The sequence below is a fragment of the Aulonocara stuartgranti genome (assembly GCF_965226115.1).
Source record: "Aulonocara stuartgranti genome assembly, chromosome: 7".
In the NCBI taxonomy this organism is placed as follows: Eukaryota; Metazoa; Chordata; class Actinopteri; order Cichliformes; family Cichlidae; genus Aulonocara; species Aulonocara stuartgranti.
Window position 1 is genome coordinate 15,761,993 of NC_138945.1, and position 25,639 is coordinate 15,787,631.

Below are 25,639 nucleotides of genomic sequence, written 5' to 3' on the forward strand. Positions count from 1 at the left end.
CAGAGAGCAAATTAAATTACTTAAAGAAAGGGCAGAGACACAACCTTGAAGCATCTGTTGTCTTTGTAATTAAAAGTCCCTCTTTGTCTCTTCAGGCATCTCCCAGCGGCTATGTTACAGAACATATCTTCAGTGGAGCACAAAAAAACTCTTCCAGACAGCAAATCTTCTAGACAAAACCACCAGCAACTTTCCAACTTTAAAAATGGCACCTTCTTTTAACTTACAATTAAAATACATTTAATCTCCAGACCTGATCCTGCACCATTAGAAGATTTGAATTTCATCAAAGGGGGAAGATTTTTATTAGTGGGACACCAGAAGGCTAGGCTCATTAACTCTTTTTTTTTTATGAAGGGTACTATGCTGTCATGTGTGATCATGCTATAAAGATTCAGGCATTTTATTTGTTTAAAAGGCAGTGAGAGTTAGAGGTTTTTTAAAAATCATCTTTTGGGCTTTTTCTGTTATTACATAGTACATTGAAGAGGAAGCAATAAAGAGAGAGGGAGCCACCGAGGGCTAACAGGTCAAAGTGGAACCCAGGCTACTGCATTAGCTTTGCAGCATATTTTACATCTTACATAATCTATTCAGACTTCATTATACATCATAATTCTAAGGAAATAATATTGGTCACCAGGCTAGCAGCATAACTCTGTGAATGTAGGTGTAGAGGTGAATTCTCTGCTCTTGAACTTTTCCTGTAGTACTACCACTAACTTTACAAGGGAAATACTTTGAATTTGTTACTTTAGTTATAACTCTGCAGGTCACCTTTAATCTGGTCAAAATTTTTGATTCTCCAACGCTCTGTTTAGCTAAATATTAGCATATTGCAATGATGACATCAGCCTTAAGCTAAATCACAGCCGCAGTGATGTTCAGCAGCCTTTATATGACTTCATGTGTACCACTGAGACAAGTTTGGCCATTTCAAACAAAACAGAGTTTGTCCTTCCTTTGTGTTTTCTTTTTTTTGTGTGCTTCTCTTGATGTTGCATGAAGGGAAAATCATGAATCTATTTTGTTTTTGTGAAGTTAAGCAGTCTTTTTACCATTTGAATGCAGTTCAATGAGTATGTCAATGAATAAGTGAATACGTCACAGGTCAAAGCGACTTCAGTACGTACAACAGGAGGAAAATGAGTCAACCTTCAAAGGCACTTTCGCTTTTTTTTTTTTTTTTTTTTTTTAGCAATAAGTGAAGGCATCACTGTTCATTTTTGATGTGGTTTAGGCTGCCTTCAGATCAGTAACACATTCAGCCCTTTACTAGGTGGAACTGTCACTTTCAGTTCAGAACAAAACTAGCCTGCACCTGCACAGGAGCTTAATAACTCAGCAGCAGGCTGTTTACATCAGACTTATTAGATTGTTTCTGTCACTTTCACAGTCTTTAAATAGACAAAGAAGACAAAAATGGAGCATACTGTGTGTCTTTGTGGAGCATCCAATGGCGCTCTCAGCCAATAGTTAGTGGTGCTCCACTGATAAAATCAACTGAGTAATCAAGTGGCAAATGTAAGTATGTGAGTATGCTAGTACGAGTTGAGGTTTATTGATAAAATTATTAATGTAGGAAACACCTACATTCATATAATGACCAGGTATATTCCTGATCTTCATCATTTCTCTCTTCCCTCTTACCTGAAATGCATGGGGTGTGTCGTCCACACAGTAAACCCTGAGGGTGAAGCCCAGAGAGTTGCTGGCATCCGGACTACCAAACACAGCCAGCCTCAGACGCTTGCCTGCCTCCTGATTCAGCGGCTCCCCCACCAGAGCGTAGCGACCTGGATGCTCCAACAGCACATGGCACTTCTGGGCCTCCAGCAGACAGTAACAGGAGGTGCTCTCCTCGTTTACAGACATCACTTCCTTTGGTGGTAGGGACATAAAAGGAGACTAATTTAGGTCCAGGATTAAATGTAATATGCTTTTTCTTACTTTGGTTATATTATGCATATATGCACACATGATCCGCTGCATTGGTGAATACTCACATTAAACACGGCCAGAGTTTCAAACACTGATATTTGCATATCTTCAAGTAAGCCCTGTGAGCCAAATGCTCTGGCTACAGAATGTTTGAACACTCCAAGTCAGACAGGTTTTTTTTGACTCTTGGCTCCGTATGATGTCAATGAGAGCAGATAGCTCTGGCTGTGAGTAGAAGCCTCACCCACCTGCTGCTCAAACCCTCTGTTTGCAAGGGGCAGTCAGTCGGAAAAAAGCTTGCTTAAAGGAAAAGTGGAGGGAGCTAAAACAGCTTGTTTCAGACAGAGGATTAACTGAGGGGCTGCAACGAGGCACAGTATAAGTTAAATAAGTTTATTTTAAGCTGTCAGTCATGCACAGGAACTCTAGTAGAGTCCAAGGATAAAAATATGGAGGTGTTAAGTATAACGACTTCAGTGGCTTAGTAATTAATCATAAGAACACTGTAATATTGGAATTCTGTCATACTCGTGATTTTTGATGCATCCTGAGTGATACTGTTGTTGAAAACGGGTTTCAGGAGGTTGAAAAAATTCTAATGTGTCTGTCCAGTACAGTCTGCTTTTTATTTTTTCTCTCTGTTGGCAGGCACCTGCCTTCAGCGACGCATCTTTCGATAGCTTCATTTTGAACAATGTGTCTGCTGACAAATTAAATCTATATAAATGTCACAAGGCCTGAAAGGACCCGGCTGGTAGCGCGTCACAGACCCCCAAGGTCAAGCAAAGGTCTTAGTGGCTCCAGGGCATAGTGCTCTTAAATTACTCTCAGCTTTTCAGTAATGCATTTCACTTGTTAATATGAAGACACCACTTGACTCTGCATCACTGTGCTCAGCTGTGCTGCAATCATGCATGCTATATGTTCTTTAGTAGTGCTGACTGTAATGCACATAACTGCATTAAAAACCTGCTTTAAGTTTACAAACTAAAAGCTTAACCACATCCAGCCTGTATTGGCATGATTAAGGCAATAGTTTGTAAGCTGACTGCTTGGACATTATCTCATTGGCCACCATTTCCTGTAGAAAATAAAGACAAATAAAGACTTTGAATGGTCATGCAGTTAACCAACAATTCACGGGAGCCACTGATCAGCGTTTTTGCATTGCTGTTAGGCATTTTATTAAGACACTTTGCAGACAGTAACTTGGAATCTCTCCCTCGTACATAGACTTAAACAGGACCAGGAGCTGTGCAAAGCTGAATGACGGCCAAATGAATAATGACACATCTCACTAAACAGATGGGGATATAGTAACACTGACAAAACGGATTAGTGGGGCGCAGTTGTATCCAACGGCCAATTGCTACTCATCTTGTGCTCAATTCTCCCTAAATCACCTTTGGAACATAACTGTGACCCACAGGTTCCCTCTGCATATGGCCTGGCTGAGGCATATAAAGCAATGTAGGGTAATTTAGTGTCCCATAGCTTCCTAAACCTGCCCCATTAGCGCTGGAGCAGACATGAAGGATCTCCATGACATAGCTCATCCCCGCCAGGCAGCCAGGGAAAAATGATAGAGTCAAAATCTAGTGTACCAAAGTGCAGACTTTAATGGGAATGGCACTGAGAGGCAGACACAGTGAAATAGAAGCGGAGGTGGAAGAAGGAAAGAGAGAAAGAAAGAGTGGAAGAGGAACCTCCATCTCCCATTATATCACTAATTCCAGAGATTAGATTTTGAGTAAGCATCCTGTCTGAGATAAAGGCCTCATTATTTCTCAGTGACAGAGATGGTCCACAGCTTTACATTCAAAGAATCTCTCTGCCGTTCTGCCAGAGTCTACCTCCCCCTTTCTGTCTGTTGAGTCCTTACTCCTGTTTTCTCTCCTCTCTGCTGGCATATAGCTCCCACCAGTGATGGGTCTTTTGATAGCTTCCTTTTGAGAAATGCGTGTGCTGACAAATTACATCTGTGTAAATGTCATGCAGAGTGAAAGGACCCGGCTGGTAGAGAGTGACAGACCCCCAAGGTCAAGCAAACTCGGTGGCTCCGGGGTCGCTCTGCCTCAGTGAGGTTCTTAGAGGTCTTTGATGAGGTTAGTTAAACATTAAAAAGATCTTAGATATGATCTCAGATGTGTGTACTCTGCCAAGAAAACACAAGAAAATGAATAGAGGGTGTTTGGAGTGGAGGTGGATGTCTGAGTGTTCTTCTGTGGGTTTGTGAAGTAGCTCTATAGGGTGGAGTGGAAGGGCTTTTCAGAGGGGTTATTACACTGAAAGACCTAAATAAATGGGAAAAAAAATCCAAAAAGTAGCTATCACAAGAATAACACATTTAGAGCAGCAACGTCTTAAATCTTTTAAAAAGCACCTTTGCTGGTTTTTATCTGGTTTTGACCTCATGTTGAGGTATCTGTCTTACATCCAAAAGAAATGTCAGACCAAATGCAAATGACGCATGAGGTAGAGCTTGAAAGGCTAAATTTTATGCAGAATGACAAATCTAAGCTGGCAACCCTGAAATCAGCTCCTTGCCTGCATGACTACAGTTCAGGAAGAACATTTTCATCAAAGTAGGTCGAAGCAGTTTATCTGATCCTATTGATATTCTGGGCACTAGCGGGAGATGTGTGCTTGTATTTGTTAGCGTTCTGCACTTGTGCCACAGGAGGAAATTCAAACATGTTAACTACAGGTGAAGGGTAACAGAATTTGCTCACCTCCCACTTGTTGTCTTGGATGTGTCTCTTTAGGCGGATGGTCCAATTATCAGCAGCAACTTCTGCACAATGGGCTATGGTCATGGCTATTGGATAGGAGAGGTCAAGGCCTGGTGGGCCGTATGTCACTGCAGGGCTCAAAAAGATCTCTGACCCATCGTCGGACGCAGTACTGTAGAGGTAGAGAAACATATGATTAGAAAACATTTATGGTAAACTTCATGTTTGATCTGTGATCGTGTTAATGAAGCTGGATGGGTTCGTTACAAGTTTTTTTTTTTTTTTTTTTTTTTTTTTTTTTTTGAAGTGGTGGAAGTGGTGGAAGTTACAAGTTTTTTAACAAAAACATGAATCACTGCTTCAACAAGCTTTCAGAGTGTGACCCTTGCCTATGAACAAAGTAAACTCAAATCCTTGGATACTCATAATGAATCAATTGCTGACTAGATGACACACATACACACAGATAGAAGGAGATTAAAGCACCAAGACTAATGGACAGTGAGGCTGGGGAGGACAGGCTTTAGCACAGTGCGTGTAAGCTTTGTGGGTCGATGGAGCTTATGAAGCCTGCTCAGGCCAGTCCAGTGACAGATGAGCCAGGCCAAGCTGCTCTTGGCCAGGAGCCCAATCTTGGCTGGAAGCCCCGAAGACTGAGAGTAATCAATGGGACCACCATCAGTCATGCAGCTGCCCTGGGTGGACACCTCACATACACAGGACACGATATTGGTGCTGTTGTCACAGGCACAGCGTGGATATTTCTCAGGGTCATTAATACAGCTGCAGCGGGGAATGACCATGACAAGCCAACACAGATGCATTACTAATGTGTAAGGCGTGAATGGGGCACCACACATCTGTACAAATATGGAAAACACCAACACACACTGAAAGTACAATTTCTATGGACGGCGCCTCTCATGTAAACACATGAGCTACAATGGCCCTCGAGTGCAAAACACTATGTCAAAAAAACAAAACAAAAAACACAACAATGGAACAGAAAACACAAGATACAGTACATGTGACAAAATATGGGTGCCTGTCAGTGTATACCCCTCAGTCTTTTAGTAGATGCATGTATGGTATACAGCTGAAACGCCTTTGTGATTCTCAGAAAAGCTAACCTCTGACCTTCACCTTGAGGTCATCTGGGATTTTTAGTAGCTGCATCTATGGAATGAATTTGAAAGTCTTTTGTCGCCTTGTTCTTGAGATATTCTCAGACTTGGGTGTCCACACAGCCCACCAGCCTGCCCGGCGACAATACCTACAATTTTTTGGCCAAAGGGTAAAAAATTATTTCGTTTTTGAATGCTGTTGAATTTTGTCAATTCTTTTGTTGTTATTGTGTTTTGTGTATTGTGTGTAATGTAGTTTTCGATCTTAGCAGCAACCGACTCGTGTATAACTAAGCAAAAAGCTACGCCCAAATTATATTCTGATTGTGAGCAAATATTTTTACAAAGTCTTTTTTAGAAGCAGGTCTGGGCACTTGGCAGGCTTCTTGAGGTATTTATTATTATCTAAATTTGAAGTGTAAATCTACTTTCATGCATGTTTGCTGTTTTTGGTTTTTTTTTTTACACCAGATGCCTTCCTGACACAACCCCAAGGGATCTCCTCCTGGGATCAAACCTGTGACTTTTTGCTTGAGAGGCAAATTTGTCAACGACTACACTAACATAAGTTGTCCCCCCAGACAGCATGTAAATGATCATGAATCATATCTGAGGCTTTGATGATGTAATGGCACTTCAGAAAACATCTATTACTTTTTTTTTTTGGAACATTTAACTGGCAGCGGCATTGCACAGTTTAAGCTGACTTCTCATCTTTAAGTGTTAAGCGTATGCACTGTTAGCAAGTAAAGTTATAATGAGCATAATTTAAGCCACAGAAACAACAAGTAAATTTAGTTTTCACAGATTTAATTCAAAAAACAGCACCTGAATTTTTGTTTCTTTTTTTAGTTTTCCAGCCCGTCCAGCAAATTACCTGTAAGATCAACCTTTTTAGGTGGAGCATGGTGTAAGACGGTGTGTGTATGTGCCTGCATGCAGACAGGGTATGATGTGTGGTTGAGACTGTTCACCTCCTGTTATATTAACAGTTTCTGGTGCAGTGTGATGTGTGAAGCTTTTTTCAACCCTCTCCGTTATGCTGTTACCAATCAACACTAAAAAAATTAAAGAGGTTATGATCTGGGGTCTAAAAATAAAATCACACATCGCAGTAGCACCTTGGCCTGCAGCTGCACTTTCGTGCTAATCAGCCCTTAGCTATGAGGAAACCAAGGTTACCTACTGCTGAGACTAATTATCTGGATTGCCTGCGAGCAAAGATTAAAGATGGTTATTTAGCAACTCTGATTGTTTATATGCGAACAAAGAAATATCATTCCATGATGATGGTTGTGTGTATTTTAACAGTGGAGCCTTGTCTCATACTCACTCTTCTTTTCCTGTTTTGTTTTTTTTTGGTTTAAACAAAACAACATCCAGTGTAATGCATCTTTTTTTTTTTCTCAGGTCACACTTGCAAATCATATTTTCACAATTCCTTGTTAGTGTTTGACAGTCTTTCTTTCAAGCTGTCACAGCCGCATGCCGTTTGACGGAATTGCAGAAACAGAAGTGTCCTCATTAGCTGGAATTTTAGCTAAAGGAGGCACTCTGTGGAAAATACAAGCAAGTTGTTATCGGATCATGCAGATTATTTTTGTTATAGTCAGAAAAAGTATTTGTGGTAAAAATCTAAAATTAAAGCTATGCAATGGCTGCATGTATACCTAGTGTGCAGTGCTAGTGCAGTTTTACAAAATGGTTTTTATGTTTTTTTCCACATCTACTATAATATTCCTCACTATAAAACCATCAGATGTTAAAGGTAGGAAACCAAGTGAAAAGTCACAGGATAAGGAAAAGGATCTTAAAGTTTTATAGAAGAATATATAACAAAAGGCACTGCTGGAAGGAAGCAGGAAACTCCACGTTGAAGATTAGAAGAAGCAGGAACAAAGGTAAGTAACACAGTGATGTGACAAAAACACACAGACAAAATGCACAACATGAGAAAAGTGGTAACAAAGCACAGGTGAACTCAAGTAGGCACTAATGAGGGCGGAAAGAGATCTAAGGGAGGATGTGAAAATAATAAACCTAATGATGAAAAATTAAATGAAAATTAAATACAAGGATGTAATTTAGGCTAACAAACAAGATGAAGCAGAGAAAGAAAGGAAAAAGGAAAAAACTCAGAAACCAGAGAAAAGTCAACCAGAATGTCCGTGTGAAGTAGCTCATCCAGCTCATCATCCATCGCAGTTCATAGGTTACTGCACTAAAAAAATGACAAATATGTCATGTCTGTGTGAAGGTAGGCAGGAAAGGTGGAAAAGTAAAATAAAAATAAACAGCTTTATTGCAGGTTGCTGACCAAACAGAAGACTAACTATACTGGGGGAAACATAAACTAACGGGGAGGCAAACCAGGTAACAGAACACACAGCAACCTGAGGGTGCGCAGACGTTAATGACACAACAGACAGCAAAGGAAAACACAGGGCTTATATACACTGGGCGTAATCAGGGAATGGGAAACAGGAGGGGGACACAGCTGGGAGAAATTAGACTAACGAGACAGGGGAGAAGTAAAACTGAACACACTGACATCAGACTGGGACTATCAAAATCAAACAGGAAACAAATCACAAAGACGCAGACTTGACACTGAGAGGCAGACTGAAAGAATACAACACATGGAACCCAGAGACGACAGAGACTTAAGGAAGAATTAACATCAAACTGAACTCATGACCAGAACCCAACTGAAACCTAGAATAAAAATAAGCAAAACAGCGCATCTCAAGAATTAGAACATAAATCATAATCTAGAAAAACACCACAATATAAGAAACAGAAAATGCTGGGTCAAAATGACCCAGAACCGTGACAAAATATGACTCAGACCTCCACACAATCTTAGGCCTTCGATAAAAACCCTGTAGGTGACCATGGTTTGAAAGTTAGCCAGACTTGGACAATGACATCTTGCCAAGGCATCAAGTTCATCAGGATGTAAAATTAAGGTAACAACGGAAGCCATGACAAAGACTTCAAGATTTAAGGTAATGTGAATCTCCTTTAATATTTTGTGCAATGTAAGTGTATTAATGCCAGAAAATGTAAAAACTTAAAAAAATACTTATTTTTCTGACTCCCACTCTGATTAGAACGGTTTTCATCAGCTTTACCATAATTACTCATTGTCAGAGTCAGTGTGAAAAATAAAAAGGTTAAAATCCTAAAATCCACATTTCCATCATGCATTAAAAATAGTAATGCATGATGGAAATGTGGATTTTAGGAAAGAAGGAAGAGGGAAGGATCATTAGGGAGGTCTGAGGGTGAGTTTTGTAGGTCGGGCTGTAGGTTGTAGATACGCACTGGTAGATCGACTCAACCAAAAACAAGTGCCAATCAATTTTAAAGTTTGCGTAGTCTGATGTAACTGACACCAGAGCAAAAACTGCCTGCCTCGTAAATATGCTTGAAACTTTTGCAAGATGCAGAGTATCAGGTGCATTTTGTCCTTGGACAACTCACTGTCCCCTGCTGAGCTGAAGAAGATCACACACAAAACAACCTCGTGAAGCCCAGAGGATGGATGGCAGCTCTCGCGAACACATGAAACTGAGCCCCAGCTGATCGATTCCTATTCTTTGCAGAGGAAAGCATCGTCTTATGTAGATGGCTAAGGTTTGAATGGGGAGAAAGCATCCAATTTCTCCCCTGGACTCTGTGGCTGTCAGAAGATAGGCTTTGAGTGACAGCTCAGTGGTGCACGGCTCCTGCAGCTTCTTAAGCGGCAGCCAGAGAAGTAAACAGCATCGGGCTTATCAGAGCAAAGCAGGAGCTTGGAGGGCAACAGTCTGGCTGAATTGGGGAGACTTAAGGCGGGGGAGTGTGCAACCAGTCTGCTAACTGAGCTCTGTGCCACAACCTATATGTGACCTTTGATATGCTCCCTCTCCCACGTGACCCCAGGCACTAAATGGGTGGGTGGAAGTAAGGTGAAAAGACAGCTGATATTTAGATGTCACTTATGATTCCCCCTTGGACGTAGAAATCCAATTTCATCGAGAATCACTGGTGGTTAGCGGTGTGGTTGGGGTGACAGCTAGCTAGCAGGGCTTCACGCAGTCATACTGACATGTTGATACTGTCTGCTGTGAATCAAGAACATGTCCAAACACTGACATCTGGTTGTCAGATAGCATCCAAAGCTCTGCTGCATGGAATCCAAAGGTATTACAGCCCTTTTGCACCGAGTTATTATCTATCAAGCCCTTTTTTTCCTCAAGTGATAGCTTTGCGAGAAATAAGAAAGTTACAGAAATAGATTTCTGCTTGCAGGTAATAGTCACCCAAATTCTGACACATGCCCATGACTCTATCTCTGTCTGCCTAATCAATCATCATGACTTCACTAAGTTCATCACTCTAACCAGTCAAAATGGAGAGAGATATTGTCACAGTTACGTATGCAAACACAAAACGGTCTACTAGAGTCACGGAGCGTATCTTCTTCTGCTATGACAGTTGCTTAAGGCAGTAATGCAATCTGTCTACAGCTGCCAATGTATTTTGTGACACACCATGTCCTCCCCTGTAGTGTCTGTGAGATAAGCAAGGACCGCATGCCGTGTGGGAACATGTGCATGTGCATGTGTACACGACATGTCACAGCGTAGCCTTCATAAGAAAGGTTTTGTGTTTGTGGCGCTCATTCGGCAAAGGGAGGAGGAGGAGACGAGGTGGCAGGATGAGGGATGAGGAATGTGTTGTTGAAGGATTAAAAGAGAGCAGACTAGGAAGCATACAGCACCACCTCAGTGAGAGTCCCTCACCTGCTGTCCTCCTGGTTGATGCTCATGTACATCTCCCAGGTAGTGTCTTCTGCAATCCCCCCGTGAGGCACCAGCAGGCTGATACCTGCAGAGAAGGAGGCATGCTGATCAACAAACAAGCAGACATGCACACTTATGACACACACCTGCTCAGCTGTCAGGTCTGTTTAGTGAAGGTGACAGCCAGAGGGGTGACGGGCCCCAGAAAAAGGTCGCCAGAGCAAGTCCCCTTGTGATTCGATGCTGGCAGCGATCTCTTATTCACAAGCATGCACAGAAGCAGGCATCACAGACATCCTTTCCTCTTAAACACAAAGACATATGCATAACATTCTACTGTATCATAAACAATTACTGCCAATCTAGCAGTACATAAAGCCCCTCAGGGGACACAATGATGAATGTAGGCCACGAGAAAGAGCTGCCTGCATAATGCAATAGACTGAGCAGCACATTAAATACACTTGTTTATATTTCTTCAGCACGCATTAGGTGCTTTAAAATGTTCCTAAAATGCTTTAAAAAAAAGTAATTTATTTGAGGAAAAAGTTTAGTATTTTTTGTGATCAAAAACATTTTCCATACTTTGCAGGGTAGGAACCGATTGGCTAAAAATGCTAGTGCTTTTTAACTTCATCATTTTGTAAATAATATTTCCATAATCATGTTGCCTACTCAGTATGTGACTTTTTTCCTCATTTTTGCTACCGATCAACTCTGACAAGGTTAAACAACTTAAAAAGTGCAAATGAGAACAACTTGTTTTTATAGTTTCTATCCTCTGTGAATGCTAGCTGAATTTGGAGGAACTGAAGTCGACACATGCTCTTCAGCAGGAAGATATTGAATGATAATTGCCTCATCGTACACTCACCTGTGTTGGGTACCACGAGCCTGCCTCCAGCATGGCCAAACACTGCAGTTGCTCTGTGCAGAGGCAAGCAGGGAGTCAGAGAGACGTGTGGACTGAAAAGGTTTTTGCCTCTTCTGCCCAGTGTTGTCCCCACTGCAACCCCTCTATAGTCTGGAGCCAGTCCCCTTGGAAATGTCTGAGGGTGGGACATGACGTGGTACTCTGCCCTTTCCGTCACCCCTGAGGATACAGTGAAAGCTCTGTGACATTAGAATTTGTGTAGCTTTAACACATTTTTTCAGGTCCAACAGTCAAACATCCAACAGTAGGAAAACAGCCCTTTAAAGCTTTTTAAAAGCTTGCTCTTGACTGCAAAACCAATCACTCTGAAACTGTTTACTAAACCCCTGCTCTAAACAGTAACTGTCCAGCCAAAGCTTAGTGAAAACCCAACTAACAAGTCTCAAGAACCCTGTCACTGTCAAGCTTTTTGCCTCAAGGTAAAAAGTGTATGCCTGGGGCTGTAGTAATTGCAACACTGCACTTAAATGAGTTCGGGGGGTGGAGTCTTTCATTTATCCGGAACAAACCCATAAAGACAAGAGCAATGGGGTTTAAATTGTGTGTCTATCTGCTGTAATGTAAGCTGGCACAGTCTTCTGATCATCATTAGCAAATTCTGATAGTATGTAGGCAGCCAAATGGAGATATGACTTTAATAAGAATATTTTTCTTTATAAAATCACACTAAGTACAATAAAAAGGCTCTTGTTTTTCGACATTTCTGACAATGACTGTATTGGACTAAGCATCTACTTTTTTATACACTGTCTAAGTTAAGGACCAATTATTTCAAAGATCACCTTAATTTTGAATGCTAATCATGCCACCAAGGGAATAAAAGGCAGCAACCAGCACTAACAAACAACAACATGAAGTGTTGAGTGTCTAGTTCGTGATGCACTGAAAATTGACTTTCCTAGAGACTGCCTTAGGAAAAAACAGATCCAAAGTAAGATTATCTGCCCTAGTGCATCCACAGAGCCGTTCACTTCTCTGTGAGACTTGCCCTTTCAAAAGTAACTGAGTACCACAGACATGGACTTTCATAAGAGTTCTGTTTTCTAACCTTTAACCTTAAGATCAGGCAACGGGTCAAGGAGTGAGCGCTCAGCCATTAGCTCCTTGTCAATGGAGTCCTGAAAACACATGGGGCTGGTGTAGGTACGTGACACTGTCAGATCAGGTTGCATGGATGAATTAATAAGCAGAGGATTTGCTGAAACACACACAGAGAAAAAGCAAATGAATGTCAGCAATTACACATGAGAGCCCACATCATCAATAAAAAAACAAAACAACCTGAAGAGTATGTCATCACAAATATGTTTTCTCTGTCCGTGGCTGTTGCTGTAATACAATGAAAAAAAGACATATATCTTAGTGTGACTCACTTAGAAGTGACACTGTTATTGATTTTTTCTATTCATTTTCTACTGATAACCCAATTTACAGCTAGCTCCATAGATTTGTGGACAACACCTCAGTGAATTTTGAATCAAACAATTAAGATGTGACTGAAGTGCAGACTGTGAGCTTCAATTGAAGAATCAACTGTTTAGTTAAGTAATTACAATGATTTTTTTTTTTAAATACATATACTCCATTTTGAAAGGCTAAAGTAATTAGACCAAAGTAATTAGATAACTGACTGACAAACCAGGTCAAGTAAGACATGTCCCCTCAGTTTTTCCAAGACAAATTATGCAGATAATCATCTTAATTATGCAGAAGATGATTTCAAATGCTGAAATTATGTTTGGAACTTTCCAGATGAGGCCCCTAAAAGACTTTGATGTTATTTAAGGTTGTCATTAGGTTGAAAAAAAAAACCAATAAAAGAGAAGGATAAAATTTTTTTGTGGAATATTATTAAACACAGCAAAAGGCCTCAAAAAACACAGAAGACATTTAATGCGGATCGTAGAATTCTTTCTATGTTTAAGAAAAACATTGAACCAAATCAAGAATATTATCAAGAATATTATAGAGAAACCAGGCATCATTGTCCAGTTAAACCAGTTAAAACCACTGGTTCACTCAAGAACAGGAAGGCCAAAATAAAGCCAAAATTAACTTGCACAAGAATGATGGGATTAGTAAAGTTTGGAAAAGAAAGCAGGAGCTGGATGCAATTATGAAATGGGCACGTATACACATGCTTTAAAGCTACTGAAGACAAAACTGAAGTCAGAGAGACCACAAACAAGCAGCAAGTAAATAACTTATTCAGAAATTCTTAAATCTGCCCCTAAAAAACACCCACCGTATTCTAATAGTTAGACTAAAACTGAAACCGATGGAATCTAAGCTAAAAACTAAACTGACAACACTGATCTGACTCTACAATCTAACTGAAAAAAAGAATAAATAACAGAGATGTTCTCACACTGGTTACTTTTCAGTGCTGTATATAAACCGACTGATTAACACACATCACAGTTATATGGTACTGTGTAATATACCTGTATGTCCCAGTATTTGGGATAAAGGAAGTATGTCTTATTCTTCTTATGTCTATATAAGACATTAGAATATATTAGATACTTTAATAGCAATAACTGCTGCATCAAACAAAGCAGCATTTTTGATCAATACACGAGCAACAACAATAATACGATTTATCGGCTGTGTTAATGAGTTTAAATAAAGGCCTGTGTGAGAAGAATTTCTGTGGACATTTGAATCAGTCAGTGTGACAAGTGATCCAGCTGTGCAGCATGTTGCTGATGTAACTAACGCTGCTTAAAACTGACTCTAAAAGTACGGATTTCTCATATGACAGCTATGGCTCCTTCATTCTCACATCTTCTCTTCGCATCTCTCTCTCTCTCAGATCCTCGCTGGGAGGAACTAAGAGGAGAAGAGATGAAAGTAAAGAAAGGCGTGCAGAGACAATGCCATAATGAACAGCACCCATTGACAGCTGCTTCCAGCAAGCATTAAATAAGACCTGAAGACACTGAGTACACAGTGTGTGTATCTCCTGATGAGCAAAGTACTGTAAATTGGCCAATAATTTTAATGGGTGAGCTGTTATTACAGTTACTCATAATGAAAAACGTGACTGCAAAAAAGTATTGAAATGAAATGATCGTGATGAAATGATAACTGCAGCAGCATACAGCAGGGCGCAACGTGCAAGGAGGGGAGGACATGCAGAATGTTATGGAGGCTTGGCTGTTTTAGCGCCTCTAACACAGTGAACAGGGACCAAGATTAAAGCTTTCCCTGCCTCCTGCTGTGTTATCAAAATGAACTTTATTATGCCCTGCTGAGGGCTGCTGCTGTGGCGACCCATAATGCCAGCCTTGCAAAAATATGCCTCAATCTGTCACAGCACGCTACGGCGCTCTGATGTTTCTTCGTTTAGTAACACGGGACCGCAAACGCTCCATTGTGGTGCTCAGCGAAAAAAAGAGATAGCGGTAATAAATTACATTTTTAATTTTGCAGACGTGAATTATTAATTGTGGTTTTGTAATAAAATACAATACCAAAAACTGAGACATTATCTGATAACTTTTCAACTTCCTTTCAACTAACTTTTCAAGTTATGGTACTTAAGAGGAGGCCTGAGTAATAATAGATAAGAGTGAAATTATACATTTGTTTAGAGTGCACAATCTGCTTGTTACCATAAGTTTATTGCTTGCTGAATATGGATGTTTGCAATAAAGTAATAAATGCAATGCATGTTTTATAGGTTAAGCTGTAAATTATTGGACATTTATTGCACTACAGCACAGACAGAAAAAAAGCTTGAGATGGCTAAAGCAAACAAACAGATAAACTCAGTTCTGGCCCCTAAAGCGTGTTAATAATTAATGCATATATATCGTACAAATAAATGTATTCATATTTCATAAAGATGAATAAATACAGATACATAGAAAACTGTATGGCTTGCATAGATCTTTGGTGTTATTTACATAGAACCTCATTATATAACTATTCTACTTGCTTTAGATGTAATTTTTTGCCTTTCTGTTGTTAGAATTTTTTCATAAAGCACTTTGCAGTATTTCTCTTACAAGGTGTACCAGAAACAACATTTTACATTATTTTTATTTATTACATTATTATTTATAATTAAATAATAAACTAATTCCTATTCCAGTTCATCACCATTGAACTTTTGGGGGTGTGTGTTCAGTTATAATAGCCAGCTAAAACGTTAGCAGCAGAGTAAAAAAGGAAATCAAGGGTCATCATCAATAGTTGTGTCCTAAGCAGCTCTAAAGATGAGGTAAATACAACCTGAGATAAGCAACAACTCATGACATATTACACAGTGTCATTATTAACAAAAATTAAACACCTTTTCTGCTCCTATAGGAATTACGAAGGTAAGGAACCACCCAGTGCTACTAATGAAAAGCATTTAATTGACTGACAATCAGGAAGGGTGATCTCCATAAAAGCAGCAGTTTTGGAAGTTTTCTGCTCTGCAGCTTTTAGGTGTTAATACACCTAAATGCTGCCCATGAATCTGGGAGAAAGATAAACAGTGAAAAAAGTGGAAAACAGACCACCCAACGACCAGAGCATGCAATGCTCATAGAAGCTACACAAAACCCAAGAGCTATGTCTAAGACTCCACGGGGCTCAGTTAACATATCAAATGTTAAAATATGTGACATTGTAATTGGCTTGTTTAGAAATGTTGCGAGGAGAAATCTTCTTCTCTAACTGGAGATATTTGACCAGAATATACAGTGCTATATCTGATAAAACCAAACACCGCAAAATAGCACAAATACCTCACACCAACTGTCAAGCACGATGGTGGAGGGTGGATGATTTGGGCTTGTTTTGCAGCCACATGGAACTTTACAGTTTTTGAGTCAACTTTGAAGTCCTCTGCAAACTAAAGTATTCTGGCTGGCCCAGTCAAGGTCCAGACCTCAAACCAACTGAAATGCTGCAACAGGACCTTGAGAAAGCTGTGTATATACAAGTACCTCCAACAACTAAAGTTAATGACATGGTGTAACATGTCATGTGTTGTTCATCAGAGGCTTTATCAACACAAATTTATAACCTGGTGAGGAACAGAGGACTCTGTATTATGTCCTAATATGTAAAATGTTAGAAATGAAAGAGGATGTACTTTCCTTTTTACATGATTGTATGTCTATGTCGTATTCTTTTTCTGTGTTTTGCTTTTATGTGTGTGTTAGAATGGCTATTAATGTCAAAGACAATGCCAGCTCTCTGCACTAGCAGGCAACAATTGCAGCTTTAATTTTTAGGGCTTTCTTTGTGGTCTTTTAAACAGCCAAACTGAAATAAAAAATAAAAGTTAAAAGCAATAAAAGCACATGCAAAATAAAAACATAAAAACAAGCTATTTTGACGCTCTGGTTTATAATGTGATGCACTTTTAATTGCACATCATATTTAACTGTTGTGCATGTTAGCTCCATCTGTGGCAGGGTGGGTGTAGAGGTGTCACAGAGATTTTGTCAGTTGTTATAAACTGCCTTTTTAAGATCTTACTGCAAAGTCCAACAAACAATTTTTTTAAAATATCTTTACATGGAGATAAGGCTCTTCAAGAGCAAATAAACAGTGTTTACATATTGGAGTTTCTCTGAGTTTCCAATTGCATTGTGTACAATTTGTCTGTGCTTTTAAATGACAAGTTAAAGACTGTGCATATCTTGTGTAGTCTTTAAATTCTTCTTTAAATAATCATAGCTGCAATAGACTTCAACAAATTAACTTCTGCACACTGTTAAGCTAGTTCACATAATGTGCATACAGTGAAATGTCAAAACGCCAAAAAAGATTTCCAACACAACATGAATCCTCAATTTTTACAAGGAGCTTTATAAAGGATGCATACTTGGATTTAAAACCAAATTCAGTTGCCTTTTGCAGGAAAACCCCCAAATCCATCCATTCTTTGCTGCTTTTGAAAATTTCACGTTTAGATTTTTGTACAAAGTTCTCATTTGGATTCAGTGTTTTATGACACAATTTCGAGGGCAAATTGTCTCTGATATTTGAGAGCCACAGTTAATGACTCACCTTGACGAGAGGTCTTGAAGCTGAAGGACTGAAAGCCTCCGGTGAGGGCGGAGGAGTCAATGACATCCACACCGTACTCACTCTGGCTCCTTCGGTAAAGAGTGACAGCGACGATGAGCAGTACAACTGTCACCACCCCTGCAGCCAGGCCTGAATACAGGGCAACGTCACTGCTGTTCTCCACACCTTGAAATGTCAGAATGAGTGAAAAAAACAAACAAACATGATTTTGAATGTCCATATGAACACAATCAACTTTTTGGGATTTCCTTATCTGGATGATTGAGCATGCATCAAGACTTTTTATATTTGCTTTCGGAGTCTCTGTGGTTAATTAGGATGCTTGGAGACATTCTCTCCCAAAATAAACTGGAAATCTGTGTTGCTTAGTAGCGCTTTTATGGAAGTCTACCTTGGTTTCATGCTACTTTAGTGCATTTTTTATTTTCTGTTCTTTCCATGATGCACAGCTTCATTGTTCCATTCCTCAGTGTTAAAGTTACTAATGAGGAACCTTGGAAGGAAGGCGATTATAATCAACCCAGCACCTGACTGTCATTTCAAACACTGCTTGGCTCTGGTGTTGGAGGCACTCTGTGTTCCACTGGGATAATGTGACAAAACCAATTCATTAAATTAGCTCATCGGCAGCGATTATGCTCTATCTGGTCCCACCAGTATTGCGGCGTCCAACTCCACAAAGCAAACGAATGAGTGGGGAAATAAAGGAGCTGCTAGCTTGTTCTTGAAAGATAATGAGATCTGCACTAAAACAGGACATGCTGAGAAATCCTCTACGTAGCCTGAAGCTCAAATCAGGAGAAATTGACAAAATATGCAAAGCGGTATTAACAGCTACAGTAGCAGGTTAATTGAGGGCTTGGGAAGTTTTTGGCAGCCTGGTCGCATTCTTTTTCCCATTCCTGACAAACAAGAAGACATAACTATGTGAAAGGACAAGTCAGGAAAACATGGGCAAATTGATTTTTCTCTGTGCAAGCTACGCAGTAGCATTTCCCTACACAGCAATAATGCATAAAGCAGTGGATTTACAGTGGTTAACCGCAAAGAGCTCAAACTGAAACACAATGCCCGATATAATCAAAAATAAGTAGAAGTGTACAGCATCATTAATGTAGGAGTGAAACTGAGATAATAATGGCAATAAAAGCTGGGACGTTTGATACAGCTTGTGTTATTTTTACAGAGACTTGGTAACAATCCAAGTCAAACAACATACAGCATGTGGAAACGGATGCAGAGTGTAAAGAACACAGCAAAAGTCACAATGCACTTTATTTAAATATTTCAGGAAATGAGATAAGAAGCATCAATGACAAATGTTTGGTTAGGGAAACAAACGGCTAAGCCAAACAACCTTTAGAAATGAATTTAATTTGCCATTTGTTAATATTAATCATCATTATTCATTCACGTGTCATTTGATGTGCTGTCTGTTCGTCAAAACATATGTATTTAAATAAGCTAATTCACAGTGAGTCATACAGCGTTATTCTCTATGGCCACACCTGTGATTTACCACTTGGCAGCTTATTGTTCCTATTTCAGGGCAATTCCCTCTCTGAGGGCAACATTAGTAATTTGTTAAGCTTAACCAGTGCCAGAACCAAATGGCTGCTGATGAGCGTGGTGTTTTCTTGTAACTATTCTTGTCAGCTAGAGAATTTCTGTCACTCCAACAGTGGGATTATGCAGCCAGAGCCAGTCTCTTCCTATAAATGCCATTAATGACATCGCACCAGTTTGCTGCTATCAGCCCAGAAGGTGTTTACAAGACAAAACTCAACTAGGTGTGAATGGAACTACCCTCTGAAAATAACTTATTATACCTGCATTTAACAAAAAAAGCCTAAATTATACTTTAGTTTTAGAAAACATATTGGGCTTCGTAATACCATCAGTACATGTAATCAGTACATCAGTACATTAAAATTACATGTGAAACTGAGTAAACATATTGAATACTTACTGTAATAGCAATGCAATGGTAATGATATTAATAATGTTCCATAATCAGCAGTGTTATAATTGATATTCATCCATGCTATTGGTTTAAGTATGAACAATTGGCGTCTCAGAGATACTCACAATGTTTCCTGCATGAATGGCACATAATAATGTGTCAGGTCTTACCCATAACTCACTGTATTTTAATCTAAACTATAATTTGCCTTCTACCTAACACATTAGTATTGGTGCTATAACCTAAACAAACAGTTAAAACAAAACTGAAAACTGAGTGAAACATCAGTTTTAACCTTATAATAGACATTCAAATGATATTTAAAGGTACACTGCATATTATAGTCGGAAAATGTTTTTAGAAACAAACTCTTAACCAATATGTAAACAAACAACCACTTTGCTTACTGGTAATCATATATGTGTTGGTGTAAAATAAAGATGTGGTTGTTTTTCTTTTTTTTAAATAAATCTTTCCATTTTTTCTAAACTTCCACTTTTATTTAAAACAAAATAATTGGGAGTGTAGATTTTTTTGCTACCTCGTGAAGCTCTACCCATCTATCCTTCAAGCTCTTGCTTTCAGTTTTCCTCTGTACTACCCAATCATATTTACATTTTGCCAATTAACCTAATTAGTTGAAAATTTGTCTCTTCGTTGTTCAGCTCACTTTTCCAGCCTTTTGTTAGCCTCAATTTAAACATTTGATATGTGCATATAAAATTTGAAAACCATTGTATTGTGTGTTCATTTACATTTTACACGGCTTCAAAACTTTTTGGTTAAAGTGAGGATGCTGTCTGGGTAGAGCAGACAGATAATTAGGATGTTGGACTTGCTAATGTAAATTCAGCAATTCTTATTATTGTAGTATATGTGGACTTTGTGTCAGGGAGGTTCAGGTTAAAGGGTGTTTAAAAATGCCTAGTTTGAGTTGTTATATACTCCTCTGTTGGGTTTTGTTTACAAAAGTTCAGAGTTGCAAAATGTGTGAAAAAAACTTTTGGTCACACCTTTTTCTAATCCCAATCCCTAATCTTGCAATCGTCCAGGTCACGGCTGGAGAGAGTGATATCTTTTAAATAAAACATCAGCAAGAAATGAAACTAAACAGAAGCTCACCTTGTGGCTTGGCATCATGCAGCAACTTCCGATCTGCAGAAACACACAATATCATTTAAGCGTTAGCTGATTCAATCACTGCCTGCGTGCAAATCCACGCTGGTGCACACTGTGTGTGATGTATGTGAAACAAAGTGTTTGAATAATGAAGACGGATGAGGGCGTTGCTAATGAGCATGATTATCATGACGATCATGATCTAGCCCACACTGCCAAAAATTATGAACAGTAAGTCTATGATGACACAGTCAATGAACACAATGGGACTGACAGTAATGGTGCTAAACCACTATATCTTTTTCTCCTTTTTAACCAGTGAAGTGTGGAGCTGATGTTACCCACTCTGTGTACAGAGGCCGCCTGTGCAGTTTTCTGTAGCCACTGCCACCCCGTCACACAGTCGCCCCCCATGCTTGGGCTCCGGAGCCGTACACTCTCTGCTGCGCTGCCTCTCGCAGTCCGAACTACACGCTGACCACTCACTCCACTCTCCCCAGCCGCCATCCACTGCAGGGGCAAACACAAAGATAGAGCCATTGAATGTGAATACATGCACATGTTACTGTATAAAGAAATGCAATGAAACACAACAGGAACTAAAAAATGCATGCTACTCATACTCCAGGTTTAAGTGTATTTTTTTAATAGCGCTGTGGAACTTTACAGCAAAACACTTTCAAGGTAACAGTTGCGCAACTAAAAATAATGTCCCACTTAAAGTGTCAAAAACATGTACAAAGCTGGTGTTTCTGATCTGGAGCATAAAGAGACTCCATCAATTCGCCTTTCCCCCTCCATATGGTCTAAAAGATCCCCTCTTCCTGCTAATCTGAAAGCAAAGGCATCCTGTTTATGCTCAAACCCAGATGCAGAGAAAGAATCCGTCAGAAGGAGACATTTGGCAAAGAGGAGATAATGTTTGGAGGAGTGCACTGTACTCGACTGATAATTTTTTTTTTAACTTAAACCTGATGAGCGTTTTTCTTTATACTCCACTGTGGTTGAAATCATAAATTTGGGCTTGTCTATAAAAGAAAAAAAACACACGGGTAGAGGCACAATTTTGATAACTCCTACTTCCTCTTACAACCTGAGATTCTACTCTTAGCTTCTCTCTCATGTTATCTTCACCCCTCTCCATTTGTGCATCTTTCTCCTCTTGCCAGACATTTCCCCTTCATTAGTTGTTTCACAGGTGCACTGCATTTGATTTCAGATAGCAACCCACTGTCACCAGTGCATTGCAGATGCTTTCACAGTAAAATCTCTGAGGTTGAAAGAAGACTAGTGCTAACTATAAAACCTACCCAAAGCTTTTAAGACAAGTGTCATGGCATATGTTATATCTAATTTCTGTAGAAAGATTGAAGGATAGCAGCAACAATTTGTGGTTAAATAGTGGGTCTTGTGCTGCACAAAAATTATTCAACTGTGTAGCTCCTGCAAAAACACAAATAATAGTATTTAGACTGAGCTTTCTGGACCAATTAAACAATGTTTATGGTTCATCACTGAGTTTTTGGTTATAATTTTTATTTATTTATTACAAAACACAAAGTTTCAGTTTTCTCCAAACAGAGACTGAAAAAGTAAGCCAACTATTTTTTACATTTAGACCAAATAATGAAAAAGAAGTTAAATAAAGACAGTATTACTAAACTATTTATGCTATTATATGCAATCTTGTGTATTTGTGCTAATGATATTTACATATTACTTAGGTATATTATATTCACAAGGATGTTATACAAATAGTACGTAAATATAAATACATTTTGTACAATGACAGATGAAGAGTTTTGTTAGCTTCTTGTTTTGCTAGCTGTCAGTCCAGCAATTATTCCAGTTTCTATTCTTTGTGCAACGTAAAGTAAAGCTAACCATCTACAGAAATCTAGATTTTGTTGCAAAGACACAGGTGCTGTATTGTATTGATCTTATGCAAATATTCTCATGAATGCAAATAAGTGCATTTTCACAATAAGAAGTGATTTCTGCAGAAAAAACTACTTGAACAATACAGACTTTCAACTGTCATAAATCTAAAATTTGCACATCTTATCTGGCAACTGTAAATCTTTTATTTAACCCATAGCTGTAAGATGCAAGGGAAGCTTCAAAAGGTCAAAATTAGTAACACTAAAACATGCTCTTTATCACTAAGAGTGAAAAGAACATGCTATTGCTCTTACCTGGACACACTGTGTTGCAAGTACTCTTCTGTACTGACATGCCCTCACAGAAGGCTCCACCATTGAGAGGCGCCGGATTTGTGCAAGTGCGAGAGCGTTTTTGCACACCTCGACCGCAGCGCACGTTACAGGGAGACCAGTCCGTCCAGGATGACCAGCCGCCATTCACTGCACGTGTCAGAAGAGGAGGGTATGAAGAAACACTAAAGGAATTCTGGCCTGCATCACAGTCAGAGGATTCACTCAAAGACGGTAATGAACATCAGAAAAAAAAGATCAATAGTGTCTTCCCTTCTGTCAATGTACACTTATTCCTCGGATATGTCTCCTAAAGTAATGTAGGATGATTGACTAATGAGCTCATTTGCTGTCATAGGAAAGGAAGAAATACTACTGTTCCATTATTGTACATCTGTTGGAGGCTATCGGGAATAGTAAGCTTGTCAGGGACTTCATTAGCATTATGGAAATTAATGATTGATGGACCGGAGCAATGGGATGTCAGAAAGAATGAGATGTATTCCTGCAGCAGTTAAATGCCTTCTTTAAAAGAATAAAAATAACAGGATGAAAGGTCAGCAAAATGAACAATGAGACACTTCATTTAAGGCTGCCCTTCAGTCTAAAAGGAGTTTTTACTAGTATGACACTATTTCACTCTCTACAGCCCTGATATTTAGTGCAATTCACAACAAAAGTCACCTCAAGGCACTTTATATTGTAAAGTAAGGACCCTACAACACTACCAAGAAACAACAACAATCACATGACCTCCTATGAGCAAGCACTTGGTGACAGTAGGGAAGAAAAACTCCCTTTTAACAGGAAGAAACCTAATTAAACTATACTTAGACTTTTTTGAGCAGTTTTGAAGGAATAGGGTCTAAAAGGCACATTGATGGTTCAGAAGGATAAATTACTGTGACCTTAACTCAACAAGGTTTATTGGGGAGAAATAAATAAGAGGTAAATATTAGCAGTTAAGTGTTAAGTTGCTGTGGCATAACTGCGGGACAGCTGTGAATCTATTTTTTTCTCTCTAATTTTTAAAATCTTGTCTCTGAAGAAAGTCATTTCTAGTTAAGGTTAAAAGAATGAGCTCTGACTATTTGTCAGCTTGGCTACAGCGCTGAAAAGAAGTGTGTGGTTGTTCCCATTTTTCTCAATCAGTGACAAACAGTGAGGTGTCCTAGCTTTAAGGAGGACTTACAAAATGAAGTAACAAACCATTTTTCCAGCCCAAAAGAATGCAGCACTATTTCCTTTCTGACTTGCATGTTATCTGCTTTAAGGCAGATTTTACTATCTAACGAGCCACAATTTCCAGGGTCTTATGCACTGAGGATCTAACACTATTAACAAGATAATCAACCTCGGTGGGAGTAAAGCTTAGTTAGCCGCTAACTGAATACCATACTAGTGAAAACTGATATTCTGATGTAGGCAAGACTATTCTTCAACACTACTGTAATAAGTTACCAGGCAAATCTACTCTCATGATTTTTTGTCAGAGATAAAATTGCAAAATTAAAAGAACTGTAATCTTACCATAGACTATAACAGTAGCAGTGGCACTGCGTCGCTTGGCCACAATGTTGCTGGCAACACAGGTGTAGTTTCCAGAGTCAGACAGCCGGGCCTCTGAGATGATGAGGTTGTGGTCACCTTTTTTCTCCATGATATTACCATCATCAAAGCTCAGGTTTTCCTCATTTTTCAGCCAATCCACCTGAAAACAAAAGTATGTCAATTTCATTCAGGCAGACAAACATCTGACAACCGGACAGGTGTGAGTGATAAAAAAGCAAATACACTTAACAACATCTGGTGGAATGTTTCAAAACATATCAGAGTAATTTAAAAAAGGTCAGTAGTTTGATAGAGTATCACAAAAGGCTTTCAGAGATAAAGTGAACTTCACCCAAAGTTACATGAGAAAAGTTCAACAATTTGAACTGAATATAACGGCAAAGGCTCTCTTTCATCATCTATGGTACACAAAGCGTTAAAGAGACTGTACTCAGTGCAGGAGAGGCAGGGTAAAAACTAGTAATGGCCGTATTCTTGAGGGCATCGGGTGGAAGTGCATTAAAATTATTTTATTTCTAAGTGCTGTCAGTCAACGGTCTTGTTGCTCACCAATGAAAATTAGTCTTTAGAAATCATGGACACTTTGTCCCGTGGGCAAAAGAGAGATCGTCGGGTTTGTTAACGACTGTACTATAAAAAGCCAGTATTTGTGATATGCACAAATGGCATATGGCATTAGTAAGAGAGCCTTTGAAGGCACCATCAATAGTAAATGATGTGATACATGAAGCGTTTTTCTATCTACCTGTTTAATTAAACATTACAAGAACATTTTTAAGAGTCCCTAATATTTGAGGGAGAAAATTTAAGACAACAATTCATTACCTTTAAAAGTTATATTATTCCCTTTTAGTAATTTAATTAAAACTGAATATATTTCCCCACACTCACATGCCTGGTAACTGGTTCAAAATCCAGTTAGTTATGTGCAGGTCACTGTAGTATAACAGTAGAAAAATTTTGCTACAATTGTTCCTTTGAGGATTGCGTACAGTTCAGTATTTGCTAACAAATGCTTCACAGTCGTGCTGATTGAAGCGTGCATTTTGCATTTCATCATGTAAAGAAGTCTCTGTTCTCTCTTCTTGGCAAAAAAGGAGAGGACAAAAATTGAAACACGTCCCTCACTACATTTATGAAGATATGTAAGGGGACACATTTTGATTGCAAGATTAGGGGGTTGGGAAGCACAACACATCTGACAACAGCTCAGAG

At 39.2% G+C, this 25,639-nt stretch overlaps 2 protein-coding genes across 7 annotated transcripts in view; both read right to left on the bottom strand.

Moving 5' to 3' along the window:
- The window catches only part of LOC309711500 (uncharacterized protein), a 208,297-nt gene that overhangs the window by 57,014 nt on the left and 125,644 nt on the right, over positions 1 to 25,639 (bottom strand). The window lies entirely within an intron of this gene.
- The window catches only part of LOC309711492 (netrin receptor UNC5D-like), a 197,632-nt gene that overhangs the window by 12,491 nt on the left and 159,502 nt on the right, over positions 1 to 25,639 (bottom strand). For all 4 annotated transcript variants that reach the window (XR_014277986.1, XR_014277987.1, XM_082541868.1 and 1 more), the window contains 10 exons: positions 24,383 to 24,563; positions 22,835 to 23,002; positions 20,985 to 21,149; positions 20,643 to 20,675; positions 17,537 to 17,722; positions 12,570 to 12,719; positions 11,462 to 11,680; positions 10,588 to 10,672; positions 4,674 to 4,845; positions 1,651 to 1,881 (listed from right to left, as the gene is read on the bottom strand). Coding sequence is in view for 2 of the 4 variants with exons in the window: in XM_082541868.1 (XP_082397994.1) it covers positions 1,651 to 1,881; positions 4,674 to 4,845; positions 10,588 to 10,672; positions 11,462 to 11,680; positions 12,570 to 12,719; positions 17,537 to 17,722; positions 20,643 to 20,675; positions 20,985 to 21,149; positions 22,835 to 23,002; positions 24,383 to 24,563 (1,590 nt within the window). In the remaining 2 variants the exon portion in view is untranslated. The remainder of the gene's footprint in view (positions 1 to 1,650; positions 1,882 to 4,673; positions 4,846 to 10,587; positions 10,673 to 11,461; positions 11,681 to 12,569; positions 12,720 to 17,536; positions 17,723 to 20,642; positions 20,676 to 20,984; positions 21,150 to 22,834; positions 23,003 to 24,382; positions 24,564 to 25,639) is intronic.